At 32.1% G+C, this 20,406-nt stretch overlaps 1 protein-coding gene across 1 annotated transcript; it reads right to left on the minus strand.

The window, feature by feature from the left end:
* Positions 1–7,860: 7,860 nt before the first annotated feature.
* LOC107891138 (phenylalanine ammonia-lyase) lies at positions 7,861–10,869 on the minus strand. Its single transcript, XM_016815818.2, has 2 exons — positions 10,063–10,869; positions 7,861–9,717 (listed from the first exon to the last, which is right to left on the minus strand). Exons 1-2 carry the CDS (start codon positions 10,473–10,475, stop codon positions 7,968–7,970), a joined length of 2,163 nt encoding a protein of 720 aa, XP_016671307.1. The 5' UTR covers positions 10,476–10,869; the 3' UTR covers positions 7,861–7,967.
* Between the last annotated feature and the right edge of the window lie 9,537 nt (positions 10,870–20,406).

Genomic DNA, 20,406 nt, shown 5'->3' on the forward strand with positions numbered 1-20,406 from the left:
TAAAATCAATTTCTATTGAAATTACTAGATAAAATCATCATATAACAAAATTAAAACTTCAAATCTATGTTAATTCATCATAAACATCCAGCACTCATCAATGGTAACTTTCAAAATTACCCCTAGAATCAAAAACTAACGAATTAGATAGTTGAACCTAATTGTAAAATCTTAAAAACATAAAAATTACAAAAAAAAGAGCAAACATTGAACTTACATTAAGTAAAATAAACAAAACCAGCTTAAAACCTTCTCCTATGGCGTTTTTGGCAGATAAATTGAAGAAGAATAGCCTCGAAAAGTATAGAATTCAATTTATTTAAGTTAATTTGATAAAATTTATAATTTTGCCCTTAAATCACCTAATTCCAAGATTTTTTTCTGCTTATGCGGCCTCAGCCATTCATTGGGTGTCTAATTACCCTTTTAGTCCTCCCTTATTTACCATTTATGCTATTTAATCACTTTAGTAAGTTTTGCACCTTTTTCAATTTAGTTCTTTTTAATTAATTAACTATCAAAACGATAAAATTTTCTAACGAAACTTCAATACTACCATAATGACACTTTGTAAATATTTATAAAAATACTTATAGCTCAGTTTATAAAATCGAGGTCTTGATACCTCGTTTTCAAAACCAATTAATCTAACAAATATTTCTAAAGCATAATTCACTAATTCATAAGCCTTCCTAAATTCACAATCGACTCATAAACACTATATAATAAAATTTAAGAGCTCACTTGTCAGATTTAGTGATCTCAAACCACTGTTTCTGACACCACTGAAAATTGGGCTGTTACAACTTTTATTTACATTAAATTATTTTTAACTAATTGATAATGATAAATTATAATTATCACAACCTTTTTAACTATTTTAAAATTAGCCAAATTTTTTATTAATAATTGTAATTTAAAATTTAATTATTTTTAAATGTGTAATTAACTCATATTATAATTATTTTTAAATATATAATTATCCCCGCTTCTATTTTATTTTAATTTTAACTAATAATTCTAAATTGAATATTATAATTATTTTTAAATATTAATTAAAAATAGAGAGTATACTCAAACCTTTTTTTTAATTCATGCTTTTATTTATATTATAATTATAAATTACAAATAGATTATAAACTATATATTATAGATATAACATAACAAATAATTTTTTATTACTTCAGTTTTAATATTTTAATTTATGAAATACAAATTTTAAAAATTTTTAAGTAATTAATATAAATTATTTATAAAATTTAATTTAAACATGTAAACTATATTTTAAATATTAAAATATAATATTTAAAATTTAAATGTATATAATACTATGTATTTGAAATAATTTACAAAAAAAATTGTATATCCAAAACTTTTGTATATCATCAATGTAGATTTTTTTTATTTATCAAAATAAATTCATATCTTTTTTAAAGCTATCTCAACAGTTACGAGTATCGAGTTGTATTAATTATATTACTCTATCAAATTTTCATTGCCCATTACAATCGAGGTAACTATTTTGGAATGAGTGTTTGAGTTTTTTCTTCTTCAATTTTTTTTTCATGCTTGTAAATAGAGGTGTGCATTGGTCGGCCAGGCTGGGCCGGGCTCAACTAAAAATTTAGACCCGTTTGCTAGGCCCAGGCTTGGCCCGACCCGAAAAACAGGTCTAAAATTTTGCCCAAGACGACCCGGATAAAAATGTTAAAACTCAGACCCGACCCGCCCATATTAATTTTTATATTATTTTTATATAATTTTAAAATATATATAATATATCAAAAATACTAAAAACATCAAAAAAATATTTCCCAACAAATTGAAAATAAATTTTAAAAAATATGTATACTTAAATAACACTAAGATAGATGCAACTTAATAAGCAAATACCTCTAAAATAATAACAAAATTAACAAATGTCTATAAAATAATAACAAAATTAACAATAAAACAAATTTTATACAATATCCAAACAATAACAACAAAATAGTAGGAACATAATAGTAAAATTGTAGCAAAATAAAGAGAAAACCGTAAGAAAATAATATTTAAAAAAATATATTTTTTGTCATTTAGTGAATTTCTGGCTAAAAATGTCTTACTCGAGGCCCGACCCATTTTTTAAACAGGCTTTATTTTTTGCCCGAGCCCATTTTTTGGGACTATATTTTTACCTAAACCCTCCCACATTTCGGGCGGACCTTCAGGCCGGGCAGGTGACCCGACCCATGAACAAGTGTACTTGTAAATACCCCATTCCCTTCATTTGTTATTCACACAAGCAAAAGTTGTGTCTAGAGGTGCTCATGGGCCGGGCGGGCCGGTGCTCATGGGCAGGGCGACCCTGCCCGACGGCCCGCCCGAAATATCGGAGGGTTCGGATAAAAATATAGGCCCGTTTAGAAAACGGGTCGGGCCTCGACACCACTTTTTTGGCCCGAGTCTGGCCCGAATATAATAAATTTTTTTATTTTTTATTTTTAAAATACTTTTTTTATTATTTTTTAATTTTAAAATACTTTTTTTTCTAATTTTAAAATATTTTAAAATACTTTTTTAATTTTTTTATTTTTAAAATAAAATTTTGATGTTTATTAAAAAAATAGGTCGGGCCAGGCCGGGCCGGGCTCGAGCTTATGAATTTTTTTCGGGCCGGGCCTGGACAAAATTTCAGGTCGGGCCAAATTTTTTCTGGGCCCGGCCCGAACCCAACCCGACCCATGAGCACCTCTAGTTGTGTCCCATCGCGGTCAAGTTCCTAAGCCAACTTCAAATCCTTTTCTACCTTAAATTCGAATTTTTAAACCCTATTATGACTTTATTCACGTAAGAGAATCATGTTGCTTTAAAAGTCCTAGATATGGTTATTTATTTATTAAGTTAGTATTTATTTTGTCAAAGTCAACTTTGGTTAAAATTGTTCTTTTTGTTAGTGAACTATAAAAAATTACGTTTTGGTCTATTGACTTCAAATATTTTGATCATTCATCTGTTAAAAGTCACTATAGCCTTAGTGGAGAAGTGATGTGGCATGTTATATTGGCCACATAAGCACCAATTATTTTCCATGTACTTTATTTTAAATTTTTTTATTTCATCAAATCCCTAAACTTCTCTTATTAGTACTCCTCATATTCTTCTTCTTCTTCAACCAAGCCTCCCTCATTTCCTTCTTTCCCGAAAACCCCATTGTTGCTCAACAAAATTTCAACAACTTTGAAATGGAACTTGAAGTTGGAACAACAAAAAATTGTCGCGACTTCAATCGGAAAATTATCCTTCAACATAATGATTTTTTTTTTGCTAGAAATCGAAAAAGATACATAATCAATCTAACTACAAATTAGCACCATTCAACAAATCAACACCCAAAACCAATAATTTCATATGTTTGATAGTTTTTCTAAGTTCTACCTTTTTGGTTTTGAGTTAATATATCTAGAATTGTAACACAAGACTCGAAATCAAGAAATGATGAGGAGTTTAAGAACGGTTGACCAAGCACTTAATTATGTCCTAAGATAGGTGAAACACTTAATACCATTCCCATATTTTCTTCAACTTAATCTTTCTCTCTTAACCCTTTTCTCTCCAATTACAAAACAACTAAAATTTTCAATACATTGTGCCACGTACTCTTTCCCTTTCCTTTTCCTTTTTATTTTTTTGGAATTAAATTTTCACACTTTTGAGTACATTTCCTCTTTTTAGTTGCTTTTGATTTCTCTTATTTCTCATACTCTACAATGCTTTACATCGGAATACAAGCAACTATGTTAAGTCGTCCCTCACTACATCCACCAATATGTACTTACTTGCTTACTTCCTCTATGATATCTAATGCTGGACATCTAATCCAAATAATAAGTGACTTAAACAAATAAGAATTTTTGTATTAAAATAGCATATACACTCGTATCAAAAGCAAAAGCTCGCATGCTTCACCTTATTTGAATCCAACTTCTTTCATTTCATCTGAAGTTCAATAATAGTAAAATAAACATGAAATTTAGAGCAAAATCTCTTTTTGATTAATTTCGGTTATTTTGCGTGGACTAAAGTAATGTTAACCTAAAGGAAGGCAACACAAGCCCAATTACTACTAAACTCAACTTAATGGGATGATGAGAAGCCGTAGACGCCATAATTAGAACATTTATAGTCTTAGAAAAAGCCTTGAAGTCATAGTGGTTCCCCAATATCAACTTGCAAGAGGGTTCATCACACTTCATCTCCAAAAATGCTTTTTGAATCTTTTTAGCTCCAGCTCTCATAATTGGTCCAACTAGCACATGTGAATCTCCGTTAGATTAGTCCATATCCTCAGAGTTCGTATTAGTTAACTGCATTTTTATTTATTTTTATTTATTAAATTTAAATTTATCACTTATATTAAGAAATCATATGCATAATATTTATCATGAAAATCAAAGCTTTCGAACAAATCAATGGGTTCCATGGAAAAGCCAGATAACTCGGGTCAGACCCAATGGGTAAACTGATTGTCAAAATACTCCCACAATCCACTAAGGCCCATCTAAGAAGGCTACTTCTCTTGCCCATTCAAAGAAAATAGGCTCATTCAGATGCTAGTGTGACTCACAAAAACAATGAGTCATATATTGTGGTTAAATATGTTGGGATGGTATGTCATATTAGTATATATTTAATTTTTTAAATAAAATAAAATAAAATAAAAAAACCCCTTAAATGGATAAATAGATATTTATTTGTCTATATTCATTCTAAACGTAATTTAAAATATTATAGAAAATTATAAATAAACTATTAAAAAGTTGTAAAATTATAAAAATATATATACATGTAAAAATTCTAATATATTTTAAAAATCATAAAAATTTTAAAAAATATTAAAGGATGATTAAAAATTGTTAAAAATGCCAAAATACTCAATTACACATAATATGATAAAAATAGCACATGTCATTGAGGATTAAAATGATATTGTTGATAAAAATAGACAATTATACATAATATGATAAAAATTCTAATTTATGTTGATGTTGCAACTCATCCATATAGCGTGCCACATGTTAACTTATCATTACTTTTGCTAGTCACGGTAGCATTTGTTATCGATCAAACTGATTAATGATGATTTCCATTAATAAAAAAATATTATTTGATTTTTTATCACCAAAATATATTTTATTAATCAAATAATAGAAAATTATTAAAATTCATGACTAAATTAGTGTTGTAACTTATAAATCAATTAGACACTAAGATAATAGAAAATTATTACAAAAAAACTTGTATTTAAAAAGCAACATATATTATTATAAGCGTGTTTTTTTAATAATTTTATATAAAATATATAAAAATTAATTTAAGGAATTAAATCTAAAACATTAAAATCTTCAATCTCAATTTTTTGTTTTAACTAAAACCTCATTTATTTGTTGCATAATATATTTTTTAATATATATACATTTACATAAAAAAATTTCATCTCGTATATTTATTACATAAATTTTTTATAAGTGTACTTTTACATAAAAATTTCACCCACATCATAACGAATGATAATCTAATAAAAATAATATCCCAAATTTATCCTCACTTTTATCTTAATGACATTACATAATTGATAAAACCCTCATTTTTCTTATGCAAGAATTAAGATGAATATTTTTTCCGTAACTTGCAATTCGGGACCATTTTGAGCATTAAAGGTAGAGGTGAAGATCACCTTACGAAATTGTTTGCTCAAAAGTTTTAAAAAAATTAATATATTCGAAAAATGATAAAAGATTAATACTACACGTGTTGGGGCTGTATGATTTTAAATTTAATGCTGATATATTACACGTTTCAATATGTTGTTTGGGATTTATTAATATTTTTAAAGATTTTTAATACATATTGTAATTTTCAGTTTTTTTAAAAAATATTATGTTACATACGTATATGTAAGTATATAAGTTTTAAAATTGTTAATCGGGTGCAATAACATTATATTTTAACTTTAATATAATAAAAATAATTTAAAATATCAAAACCTTCTAAGTTAGATCCATCTGCATGGGTCCAGTTAGATATTAAAAATTAATTCAAAGTACATACCAAAACGTCGAAAAACATAAATTTTCAACAAATTCAGTCCAAAGAAGGCAATCGTGCCGGCAGGCAGTAAGAGAATCTATGGAATTCACCTGCAAGAAAGACGCGTCATTTAAAACGACTTAAAAGACATCACGTTTTACTTACCTAAACTCACCAATGGCACAAAAACTTGAAACACCCCCGCAGCTATGAACCATTCATTCATCAAATCCACGTTCTACCTTCATTTAAACACCTCAACTAATACCAACGAGGGAAGTAAATGGTCTTAAATTGCTTGTTTCTCTGCAAGCTACAGTTGTACCATTTCTTTGGAAATTAAATGTGCATTTGTTTGCTTCACTGCTACTCACTTCTAGGGCTCAGGCTTAGCTGTTTTCCCTTTCAAATTGTATTGTCAATAATGGTCGAGGATTTCCAGGAGAGGACCCACCTCCCCATACCATACACTGTTAATATACGTCAGCTCCTTTGTTGTTTTGGCACTTCCTTTAGTTATTGGAATTATTGAACACACACTTGCCAATTCTGGGTAGCCCCATAATCGTCAAGCATCTGTCAGCCCTTGGGATATTGGGGAGGGGCGAAGCCCCATGTGCCTCGTAGGGAAATGAAATAAAGATGGGAAGCGGCAGAAATATGCCAAAATGAAGCTAAGGTTTATTTTCAATTTCATTCCAAATAGAAATTAAATAACAAAATGGTAACTAAAGTACTACATTTTTAATTAAAAAGTCAGAACTAAACTATATTCATCACCTAATTAAACTATACTTTATCATTTAAGAAGTTATGTGATCCAAAATTTAAAAACTCGTTGAAAATTTTAACCAAACCCAATTTTTAGAGACAACTTAAATTTCGGCCAGCTTCTTTTCTTTTTTATCCCTCGATTTTGATTATTTTTCACCCTATTTCAAAACTCATCTCATTTTCTTAAAAACTATTTTTTATATACTTCGAATGCATGATGAGCTTCTGTAAGGGGAAAAATTAGATAAAGAGTGAAATCCAAGTACAGGGAGAAACTGAGTAGAAAAAAAATGATTGTAAAGACAAGTTATTTATCATCTAAAAAAATCATTAAAAAGAATCACGGGGAGGGTGTAAAAAGATTGTAATATTTTAAGGAATAATATTTCCGTCAATAAAATTTTTAGATTTTACAAGGTTAGAAGGCTGACATATATCCTATAAGGTATAGTAAAATATTAAAATGTTTATATTTTTAAAAGAATGACATATGGTCATTTTATAAAATTGCTTACAGAATAAAAAAAATTACACTGCTCAATGTACCAAATATTAACCCATATTTTAGATTTCATAAGTAGGTTGAGGGTATTACATGTGTCATCTATATATTTAAAAAGTTAAAAAGAAAAAGAAGCTCGTCAATATATAGGTTTTGTTCTGAAATTTAGATTTTTTATTAGTTTTTTGTCATGTTCTTGAATTTTTTATCATTAGAGTTCTTGGATGAAGAACAAAATAGATGAATATGTTTAAAAAAATTTAAGGAAATAATATATAACCTTTTTTGGATTACTTTAAATAGAAATTGTCACATGTCACAAAATAATTAGTTAAGAGTTTTTTAACAGTTGGGGTAATTTAGGTAACAAAGTATAGTTTAACTACACTTCGAACAATGGATTATAGTTTTAGTATAAGAAAAATATTTTAAATATCAACTTGAGAAAGTGGGTATAGTTTAGATACTAGTTTATGATTTAAGCATTCACAATATTACAATTAGAGAGGTTTGAGTTGTGAAAATGGATTCATTTAGTTAAGTAACTTGTTTTACAAGGAAATTCCAACAACAAATGCGAAAGATTTGGATTACACATCTCAACTATAAAAAATAAAGCAAACTAGCAGATTGGAAGAGGGGCACCATTCCATTCCTCGAGACATTCCAGCATTGGATCAATGATCTTCCCTTGGCACATAGCTGTGAAAACCTTGTCAAACTCCTCACCAGGTGACATAACGTTTTCTCCAGTTAGCAGCCCAGTTCCAAGCTCTTCCCTCACAAATTTGTACAGCGGGAAGGATCTACATTCCTTGATCTTGTTAGGGATTGCAGCATTTCCATTCTCAACTGATGCCCTTGCACTCTCCACCTCCTTTGGCAAAACAGCCTTTAATTCTTCTTCAAAAGCTGCAATCTTTTGGAAGATTGAAGTGCTTGCATTCTTCTCATTTTCACCATTTGTCAATGCGTTCTCAACAAGTACTTGCCTCAGCTTTTGCATCAACGGGTAGGTAGCACTGCAGGGATCGTCGATGTAAGCGAAAACATATTCCCTGTCCACAGCTTTTAGTAGATCCTTCTCACAGAATCTTGAAGGGTGAAGCTCACCATTGGCACCAGTAGTGAGGACTTTCTTAGCTATCTGGCTCACGGTGTTCTTCACTGTGCTCCTCAAATTCTCTTCCAAATGCCTCAAATCAATAGCTTGACAAAGTGCCGCCAAGTATGTAGAGAACATAAGCTTTAAAATATCAACAGCCTCAGCAGTTTTCCTTGAAGAGATTAGTCCCAAGGAGTTAACATCTTGGTTGTGCTGCTCAGCACTTTGAACGTGGCTAGTGACCGGATTAGCAAGGTATTGGAGCTCAGAACAATAGGAAGCCATTGCTATTTCAGCACCTTTGAAACCATAATCCAGACTTGGGTTCCTACCACCAGAGAGGTTTGATGGGAGACCATTGTTGTAGAAATCATTAACAAGTTCAGAGAATTGGGCAAACATTAGTTTCCCAATAGCTGCAATAGCCAAACGAGCATTGTCCATTGACACTCCAATCGGGGTACCCTGGAAGTTGCCACCATGTAGCGCCTTGTTCCTTGAAACATCGATCAAAGGGTTATCATTCACAGAGTTGATCTCTCTTTCAATTGATTTAGTTGCGAATCTAATCACTTCAATCTGTGGACCAAGCCACTGTGGAGAAGTCCTCAGAGCATACCGATCTTGTTTCGGTTTCTGCAGGGGATCCATTTCATGCAACTTCTTTGCTGCTTTAACATAAGAACTCCCCTCAAGTATGTGTTCCATTATAGCCGCTGCCTCAATTTGTCCTGGATGGTGCTTCAATTTATGCGTCAAATGGTCAGTGAACTCAGGTTTACCATTCATGACTTCAGCGAAAATTGCTGATAAAACTTCTGACAGAACAGCCAGAATATTAGCTTCAAAAAGAACCATGGAAGCCATGCCTGAACCAACCGCAGTGCCATTGACTAAAGCAAGGCCTTCTTTAGGTTGCAACACAAAGAACCCGGAATCGATACCGGCTACACGGAAGGCTTCCTCTGCATCAAGGGGTTCACCGTTCGGTCCTACGGCCTTGGAATTCGGCCTGCCTGTGAGCAATCCAGCTATGTAGGAAAGAGGAACAAGATCCCCAGAGGCAGTAATTGTTCCACGAAGTGGCAAACATGGAGTTATGTTGTTGTTGATAAGCTTTGTAATTGCCTCCAAAATCTCAAATCTAATGCCAGAGTAACCCTGGAGAAGGGTGTTGATCCTAACAAGCATAGCTGCTCTGGTTGCCGAGTGAGGAAGTGTGTGGCATGACTCAGTTCCATGGCCAAAGACCCCAGCATTCAAGAACCTGTAGGAACAACAAACAGATTTAATTATACTTGCTGTTCATCATATTTTATCCAACTCCCTGTTCACCAGGTATTAATTTGCCATAAATTTTCCTTGACCTTTCTATTAATAGCCTTATCAACCTTGATAAGCTAACGTGTATTCATGCTTTTTCCAAAAGTAGTAGGGCCACTAAAAAACTCATTATAATTGATAAAATAATGGTAACTCGGTTATAACTCATCCCACCAGACCCAATGAACTTAACTGCCGTCCAGTTTGGACTATTTCCACAAAAGTGATACTCTGTCCAGTTTTATGATAATTGCTAAGTTTGTAGTATATAAAAAAAAAAAAACCTCACCTAATGAGCTCTTTTTGAAGGGCTGCTCCTTGCTTGGTTCTTCGATGAGAAGTAGCACCAAAACCAGTGGTAACACCATAGCTGTCAGTGCCTTTGTTCATGCCATCAAGGACCCAATCAGCACTGGCCTTGACGCCAGCCCTAGCATCCTCGGAAAGCTCAACCTTGACACCCAAGTCACGTGTAGCAATGGCTGCAACTTGAGAAATTGTCAAGGTCTCCCCACCAAGCTTCACCAATGGGTTCCTGTATTCAGCCACCATGCGTTTCACTTCATCCAAATGACTCCCCTTGAGTGACTCAGCTGCAACACCCCAATTCAAAGGATCAACGGCTCCACCGGCACCCTTTGAAGCAGTGCAAAAGCTCTCCAAAGACCCCTTGTGGTGACCATTTTGAGTGATCGTCTCCATGTTAAAAGAAATGATGGAAAAGAGAGAATGAGCTAGACAAGTATTTAAAGTTCTTTGTTTGTGAATGTTTTGAGTCGAAACTTAGGAGAGGAAATAAGAAGGAATAATAATAGCTCAAGGTAGTTGGTATCCTTCCTGAGGAGAAAAGGGCAAAGAAATGTGGTTTAAATAGAGGAGAGAAAGGGAGGGAAAGTGGAAGGAAAGAGTCATTGAGTTGGTAGGTAAGCATAAGTGGGTGGCCATGGTAGAAAGAAGAAAAAAATAAGGCATATTTGGGTTTGTTGAGATTTATCAATGGCCGTCGATTAAGAAATGATCAAAGGGTTATGGATTAAATTTGACTGATGAAAGTGATGGTGGCTAAAGCTTTGAGTAGAGGATGTGGTTGGTAAGAAGTGAGAGAAAATGCTTAAATGCATGCTTTCGGACCTTATAGTCTCCCACCAATCCCACCCAAATTGCCACCCTTTTCTGTGATTTACTTATACTGCCATACATTTTTAAGGTTAGTTATGCTAACATCATTAAACAATTTCATTTTTAATTTTAATTTTGTCTTTTTAACTTATAGTCTTATATTAATCTTTTGTTTATATAATATATAAAACCAACTCTAGGAATTAATAGGGTAAAGTGATATATCCTCTGCTCTATTTTAATCTTTCTTAAAGTAAGATAAAAATGAAAATGTAAAATTAATTATTTAAAAAGCATTGGATTATAAATTATAAATTGGTTTAAATTATTATTTACTATTTTATTTGTTTATTTTTATATTATGCTATGTGATGTGTTGAAAATTTTAATAAATTTTATTTGTACTTTAATTTTAAATTTAATACCAATCTGTTATTAAAAATTAATCATAAGTATTTCAAAACAGAATTAAAAAAAATTGACTTGATTCTTTTTATATTTCTCGCTCTTGAGTAAATAAATGTGAAATTAGGTAAAAGTATTATAAGAAACATTCATCGTCTGTTGATTGAATATTAGTTTTATTGGCATCGACATTGTCGCCAGCACATGAGGATGTAGGTTCGAGTACGTTGAAGTGCATTATCCTCTTATTTAAGGGTTGGGGATGAGTTATGAGTAGTTCTAGGATTTGTATAACAAAGACCAGATATGATAAGAATCTATAATGGGAGTAATGTTGAAAAATAAATGTTCACCTTCTTTATTATACGATGTTATTATGACTTTTATTAATGTAATATATTCAGAATACTTTAATATTATTTTTTGAATAATTTTTTAAACACATAATAATTTGATGCATAGCATACAAAAATTATTATTTTTTAAATCAAATATAAATTTTCATATAGACTAAAACATAATGATTTTCATTAAAATTGTTTAATGAAGGATAATAAAGTTTAACAATGTAACTTGATGAATTTATGACTTACAACAAGAAAATTGGTCCTAAATCAAATGATGTAAATTACTTAGGTGATTTGTTTTTAATTTTCGGATATTTAATTTTTATATGAAAAATTGGGACATTGAGTCAAAGTCAAGAGAGATAGAAGATTGAACAAAATCCAAAAAGATGCCACAATGAAAAGAATCCAAAAGATTTAATGCTCTATTGGGCATTCAAAGGCAGAAATGCTTGTTGATTCTTCTTTGGAATTGCAATGCTCCTTCCTTTCTACTTACTTCCTCCTCTAAAGTCTATGCCTTAACTAACATTATATATTTTCGTGGATATTTCTTTGTAACATGCCCCTTTTACTTCAATCTAATTCATGATGAGTTTTGGACCATTTTTAACACATTTTTTATTTTAACTATAAAATTTATCTAAAATATACGATATTTAAAATAAGATAATAATAATAATAAGCTTAGAAGACAACAAATTGAAACTGGAGTAAATAAATTTATTTTGGTATTAGTCCGTACCCACCGACTGCAAACCTTTATATATCTTAGACGCCCAAATTTAACGACCCGGTGGACCATTTCCTTTGTTAAATATATACAGACTTCGACAGAAAGGCTTTTACTTATTTTAAAATAACCTTTTTATCCTCTAATTTTTCTTTTCCTTTTTTAGAAAATTATTTAAGTCATCCCGTGAAAATTATGTAATTTTATGCGTAGGTTTTCGAATCCTCCTTATGTTGTTGTCATAAGTGAATTTTTGCTCAGTTAATTTATTGACTTTAGTTTAGATTGTATTAACTTTAATTTATTTGCGATGTAATAACTTGATTCTACAAACTGTTTATTTATAATAAGCTGATACTTATAATTACTCGAAATTATATTTATATTTATCAAAATTCAAAGAAAAATCAAAATGGAACCAACTACCGATATTTCTAGCCTTTTCTACTTTTTTTTTAATTATGGTACGCTTTAACGCATTAATAAAATTGCAAAAAATAAAAAATAAACGCATTAATAAACGAATTAAAAGTCATAATCAGCTTGTTATTTTCTTTTTTTTTGTAAAAAAATTGATCAGAAAATAAATTAAGATAAATTAAATATTCAACATTTATAAAATAAGGAATTGGCACTCATTGTATGAAAGAAAAAAGAAAGAGCTTAATCATATATGTAAATTTGAAATTTTCATTATGAAGTTCAAAAACTAGGGCCGGGGTCGGTGGTATGCCTTTTCCAACAAATTAAGGTGTCTTTCTTTTGAATTTGTTCATAAAATCACCAACTTTCATGGTCTCCCCACCTCCCAAAATAAAATCGCCAACCTTTTTAAAGTTTTTAATATTGAATTGGAATGATCTTGTTTTGAAGATTTCCAACATGGAGAATCTTCATTGTATATCTAAAGAGAAATAAAAATTTTGAAAATTTATATTAATGGTGCAATAAAAAATATAAATACGTATCTCGAGTTAATACAATTGAACCATTATAATTATTATAACATACCCATATAATCACAAATAATATATTTCCAACTTAAATATTCGAGACTAGGACCTCCACTTTTGCAACATAAAATTTTTAAATTAATTAAGAAGATTTATGGTTGTAAATAATTATATATATATATATATATTTCTGTGGTGAGAATTCACTTTCTTCTTTGATTGAAATAAAACAAGAAGAAAAGTGTTGGATACTAAAAATCTTTTAGAAAAAAACAGTACACCATATTCGTGATTCATTGCTTTTCACATGCATGCTCTCCTTCATTTGGATAATAGATCCAAACAAGATAATTTATGTCTTGGGTCAAAATTTAAGTACGAAATATAAATATGATTTTTTATGTTAAATTCTTGTTTTTATTTATAAAACATTTTATATCATATTAAACAAAGTAAAAATTAAAGACTTTTAATATAAATATATTATTAAATATAAAATATTATAAATCTAAAAATTAAATATTGAATATCATAGCTATAAAAGTTTATTGAATAAAGGATTTAAGATCCATTCCATTATTTTTTCTTCCAGTAATATTTAATACAATGATCATTACCATTCAAATATGTAGAACTCAAATGATAGGACACTCATTGTACGGTGAAAAGAAAATTTTTATGTAAAATATATAATTTAAATAAATAATAATTTTTAAATAATGTTTTAAAAATTATGTAAAAATCTGTATTTTAAATAAATATTATTTTTAAAAAGCTAGCTTTTTATTTTAAAAAAATAGTTTTTAAAGAGATCTTTGGTTGTTGAAGTAGTTAATGTTATTTTTAAATATTTTGATATAAGCTAAAAGTTCACCGATCATTTCATATTAACTATTACATTATAGAAAATAAAATGATCTTTAAGTCTTTATCTTAGTGTTGTTTTTACTCTCTTTTTTATTATAAGAGTTCTGGTAATGAAATTTTTTTTCTACAGAATTATTTTATGATCTTAATTATCAAAGTAATTACTAAAATATAGAATTTTGTTTTGGGTGTTGGGAACAGAGGAGGGGTTGGTGAGATTTGTGAATGGTGTCATGGTTTAATCATCAAAGTTGTCAAGACGTGCATGAGTGGCTTAGATTTTCATCTATTTCCGTATTTAAACCAAAAGAGAAAATTGTGACATCAGGATGCTTGAACTATTTCGGTTTTCTCTTAAATCTTCATTTTAAAGGGTAAATTACCAAAAAAAGCAATTTTTTTTTCAAAATTTATCGAAATGGGCTGATTTTTTTATTATTTACCGGAATGGGCCATTTTTCGGGAAATCGCATCCACGTCAGGGTAATGTCAGGGTACGTGTCAGGACATTGCGTCCATGTCAACGCGACCTGCTGACGTGGAAGGAAATCGCGCCCTCAAGGACGCGATTTCCTTTCATGTCAGCAGGTCGCGCTGACGTGGACGTGATGTAGTCCGCGCGTGAACAGTACCCCAACGGTCAAAATTTTGACCGTTGCCCCCTCCCCCAACGGTCAAAAAAATAAAAACTATAAATACCCCCCACCCCTTTATTTTTTTTCACAAACAAATCCTATCTAATATTTCCTCTTTAATCCTCTCAATTTCCTTCTAAAATTCTCTCAAACCCATATTTAATTTCAATTTCCTTCCAAAATTCTCTCAAATCCATATTTAATTTCAATTTCCCCTCAATTTCATTTTTGAAAATAATTTTAAATTTTTTATATTTTTAAAAATAATTTTAAATTTTTTTATATTTTCATCAATGGCCAGATCATTAATTCGTCTTGATAGGAATCACATATCGGTGGAATAAATGAAAATGGTAAGTATTAAATTTAATTTTTAAATTTTATTTAAGATTTTTTTATTTATGTATTTTTAGATAATTATTAATTTATTATTTGTTATAAAAGTCTGCAGATCGGGTATTGGAATGCAATATCCGGAATATGCATGCTCCTCCATCACCGTTAGTCGAGAACTACCTGCGGGAAGCGGGTTTTTGGCACGTGGCGACGGTAGGCCGAGGATGCAAGTTGGACCCGAAATTGATCAGTGCGTTGATCGAGAGGTGGAGACCCGAGACGCACACATTCCATCTTCCATGTGGAGAGTGCACAATCACTCTAGAAGATGTCAGTCTGCAGTTGGGATTGCCGGTGGATGGGCACCCAGTCACCGGGTCTGCCCAATCTAGCAATTGGGAGGCGGTGTGCTACGAGCTTTTGGGCGCTATTCCGGATAAAATGGATGGAGGTAAGGTCGAGATGGGCTGGTTACGTGCCACTTTCCCCGATCCGAATGCAAATTCAACCGAAATTGAAAGAATCCAATATGCTCGATCATATATTCTTCAAATAATTGGAGGTTATCTGATGCCCGACACGTCGCGGAGCCGTGTACATCTAAGGTGGCTGCTAAAACTCATTGATTTTAGAGGAGCCGGTGAATTTAGTTGGGAGTCTGCCGTCTTGGCAACATTATATCGGGAGATGTGCGGGGCGACGCGACCGAGGAGAGCAAACATCGGAGGTTGCCTGTCACTACTGCAATCATGGGCACGGTTTCGCTTTCCATTTCTACGTCCTCGAGTGAACCACCCATATACATTCCCACTCGTAACGAGGTAAATTTTATAATACATTTTGGAATTATTATGTAGATTTTGTAAGAATAGAAGTATGCTAAAAATTTATTTAATTAGGTGGAACCATCCGGCAAGTTATCGTGGATTACCGTCTGAACTTGAAGATATACGGCTAATATTGGAGCAACGGTCGGAAGCAGAAGTAAGTATTATTGCAAATAGATATTTCCATACATTCGCTAGTTGATTGATATTTAGTATTTAGTATTTAGCATTATGTATATAACTAATATTTCTATCATGTTCATATAGTTACAATGGACACCATACGAGGATCCGGCAATTCGGGCAGTAATCCCGGAAGAGTTTTTACAAAATCCGAATGCTTGGCACGTTAAAGTGATGTTGATCAACTATGCAACCGTGGAACCTCACCAGACAGACAGAGTGCTACGACAGTTTGGATGTAGACAACCGATTCCTGCGGACCCTGAGGTGTTTGACGATCACCACAAAATCGACCTTCGGCTATTAGGTACGGATTGGCCTAGATACTGGTCCGAGTACACTGAAATGTGGGAAAATCGGCATGAATATCTACCTACTTGGGAACAAATCATCGTTCCGGAGTTAGCGTGCGTTCCAGAATACATGCCGTGGTTTAGGATCCATGGCAAGCCGTATTTACTTACGCCAGAGGAGAGGCAGCGGCAAATACATGTCGGAAGGGAAAGACGCGGGCCTCTAAATCCAAGACGAGAAGACTACGGAGACAACCCCTCAACGAGGCCCAGATAGTCACCCGGCTCATCATCAGCGGCCATGCAATCTGTAATAGCCCGATTTTAGGCTTAGTCGGAACAGTGGTTTCGGGACCACAAATCCGACGAAAAAAAAATGTAATGGCTTGAATTTTCAGAGGTGTCGGAACGGTGATTCGAGATCACTAAATTCGACAAATGGGTAGAAAATATTATTAATTTAGCAAGTATAAGTTAAATATGAAGTTAGGAAAATTTTTGAAATAGTGAATAGTGCACTAGAAATAAATATTAAAATAATTAGAATCGAAATGAGGTATCAAGACCTCGGGGATTTTAAACTGAGCCATAAATATTTTTATAAATATTTATGGAGTGTTAAAAAGTTAGTATTAAAGTTTCGTTAAGAAATTTTAAAGTTCCGATAATTAATTGAACAAAAAGGACTAAATTGTAACAAATGCAAAATTTTGGAAAATGATTAAATAGCTTAAATGATAAAAGGAAGAGGGCTTAAAAGCAAATAGACCCAAGGTCTATTTGGGCTGGACGGCAGAGGCATGAAATCAGCAAGAAAGTAAGGAGAATTAAGGGCAAAATTGGAAAATTGCAAAATTTGCTTAATAAAGTTAGGACCCAAGTGGAATTATCTAGATTTCTCTTCATTTTTCTGAATTCTCATCAGCTAAAACACCATGGAAGGGCTTCTTCAAGCTGGTTCTTCATATTTTTATTACAAGTAAGTTCAATTCTTGACTATTTCTTGAAATTTTTGTATTTTTATGACTTTTACAACTAGGCCCACTTGTTAAATTCATTAGTTTTTGATTTTATGAAAGAAGTTGAAAGTTGATATGAATATGTGCTGGAAGTATATGATGATTTAGCATGAAATTAGAGCTTTAAATTGTTCATATGCTGATTTTATTGAAAGAATTGAATAGAAAGTGAATGTTTGGGACCTAATAGTAAAAGAGTTTGAAGATAGAGTTATATGTGGCAATTCTAAATTTCAATAGTTGTGTAACAACTTATAATGTCTAGTAAAGTACTAATTGAGAAAATTAGATTAATTGAGGGGTTAATTGAGAAAGGACCGAATTGTATAAACTGTGAAATTTGGGGCAAAATGGAAATCAACATTTTGCACTAAAGCAGTTTTGGACAGCAGCAGTAGTGTAACTTTGAAAAATCACCAAAAATTGTAGAGATTGAATTAGAGGATGAATAAAATATGAAATTAAAGCTTATTGAGTCTAGTTTCTTATAAAAGAAATGATGTGAGCAATGAAATTGTAAATCATGAGATATAATAGATTTTGTGAGAAAAGGTCAGAATGAATTCGGGTTCCCCTGTTCTGACTTTGGAAAATCATTAAAAATTGTACAGAAATGATTATGAGTTATAGTTTATATGGTTAGAATCCTTAATGAGTCTATTTTTAGAAGAAACAAGCTAAAACATCATCCGAATTCTGTACAATGAGATAATTAATTTTTAGTGAAGAGTGGTCGGAACTATCAGACAGCGAAACAGGGGAAACTTTAAAGAATAAATTGTACTATTTGGCTGAACCAAAAATTATGAAAATTTTATGGTATGAAGATATGTGAGTCTAGTTTCAGGGAAAATTAACGGATCTTAATTTGGAGCTCTGTAGCTCCGGATAAAAATAATTTAGTGACTCTGACTCGGATAAACAGCTTTGAATATACATGTTAGTGAATATTGAAATTATGGTTAATGTTGTTTAAGTGTGTTATACACATTAAGGATGTGGAATGGAGAGGAGGAGGAGGAAAATTGGGAAATATATGAATGATTCGTGTATAAATGGTCATATGTTTGATTATAACTCATAAACGATGAAATATGAATGATGCTTATTTTTGTGCATTATTGGTCATGGTTTAAGCTCATGTGTGAAAATAAAGTTTCATAGTATGTGTGTATGGTATATTCAGTATATGATTTGGCATGAAATAATACCATGAATGGTTTATGAATTAACACATGTTGGTAAGCCTGATATATGAATAAATGATCAAATTGAGCGGAACGCCGGATTTGAGTACTTCTGATCAAGTGATAAAGTGATAAGTGGTAGCTTTAGCTACACTTATCTGATCAAGTGACAAGTGGAAAGTGATAAGTAATAGCTTCGGCTATACTTATCTGATCAAGTGATAAAGTGATAAGTTATAGCTTCGGCTATACTTATCTGATCAAGTGACAAAGTGATAAGTGATAGCTTCAGCTACACTTATCTGATCAAGTGACAAGTGGAAAGTGATAAGTGATAGCTTCGGCTACACTTATCTGATCAAGTGACAAGTGAAAAGTGATAAGTGATAGCTTCGGCTATACTTATCTGATCAAGAGACAAAGTGATAAGTGATAGCTTTAGCTACACTTATCTGATCAAGAGACAAAGTGATAAGTGGCTACACTTATCTGATCAAGAAACAAAGTGATAAGTGGCTACACTTATCTGATCAAGGGACAAGTGATAAGTGATCATACGTAAGACCATAGTTATACTATGGCAAAGTGAAAGTGAAGTACTCAATTTTCCGTGACCGTTCCCTAATTTGATTAAGGATGGTAAGTGACAAATGGGCCCAAAAGAATTAAAGTAAATGGATAAGTGGTAGTGTATTTATATCAGGACGATGTTGTTATTCAAACTAAAGTGATATTTTCATTGCTAAATTGAGAATTTCATAAATGTGTTATTGAATGGTATAATCAATAAACATTGAGTTAAATGGTAAATACGTATTAGTTTTGAATTTGATGTCATTGAATTGTACGTGAATTAAATGGAAATTTCTAGTGATATGATTTAAATTATGAGCATGAGAAATTGCGAATTGAATGAAATGGAAATGAAGCATTAAATTGCATGAGTATGTATCGGGTCTCGCAGGCCCTAATTATTATGATTATAATATTTTGAGGATATATTGTGAAAAGTTATAGAAACATGTTAATTATTTTTGAAAGTTTTAATTTTGATGAAATTTTATAACTCGGTTAAATACGTTTACAAGTGTATGTGTTTTGGTAATGCCTCGTACCCTATTCCGGTGTTGGATACGGGTAAGGGGTGTTACACAATCACTGTCCCCAACGAGAGCAACGACGCAGTCACCTGACGCAGCAATTCAACATATGATACCCACACAACCGCCTTTCCCTATGATGCCAGGTGTGTTTCCTAGCCCTTATATGTACCCTAACCCTTACATGTATCCTTTTTCCGAATCCTATGGCAAGTTGGAGCCAAATGCCCAGTTCAGCTCCATTTTCTGTTATGCCGAGCGGATCGCCGATATCTAGGCCAGCGACGCAGAGGGATCGCAATGGGGGCCGTCGGGGAGCTCTCCTTTTTACCACTCGCCACCAACGTATGGCTTTCAAACACCGTCGCCGTTCATGATGCAAACACCTCCACATACACTATTCTTTGAAGGTGGATCATCGTCCCAAGTCCGAAAACCAGATGTTGAACCGGAAGAACCACAATCACCACCGGAGGAAGAACAACCGCCGCCGGAAGCTAGAGGAAGGAGGAATCTAGCGCGTAACCGTCGACGGCCGCCATGTGGAACCGAATCCCCCGGGCATAGACATTGATTGCCGTATTTAAATTTATTATCTGATGTAATAAAATAGAAGTTTATTTAATATA

The sequence above is a fragment of the Gossypium hirsutum genome, chromosome D09 (genome assembly GCF_007990345.1).
Source record: "Gossypium hirsutum isolate 1008001.06 chromosome D09, Gossypium_hirsutum_v2.1, whole genome shotgun sequence".
NCBI classification, from domain to species: domain Eukaryota; kingdom Viridiplantae; phylum Streptophyta; class Magnoliopsida; order Malvales; family Malvaceae; genus Gossypium; species Gossypium hirsutum.

What these genes read in the sequence shown, in the direction of transcription:
- LOC107891138 (XM_016815818.2), bottom strand. Translation starts at nt 10,475, where the DNA reads ATGGAGACGATCACTCAAAATGGTCACCACAAGGGGTCTTTGGAGAGC. An exon ending in CTTCAAAAAGAGCTCATTAG is followed by an intron (nt 9,718 to 10,062) that starts GTGAGGTTTTTT and finishes TTGTTCCTACAG; the next exon opens with GTTCTTGAATGCTGGGGTCT.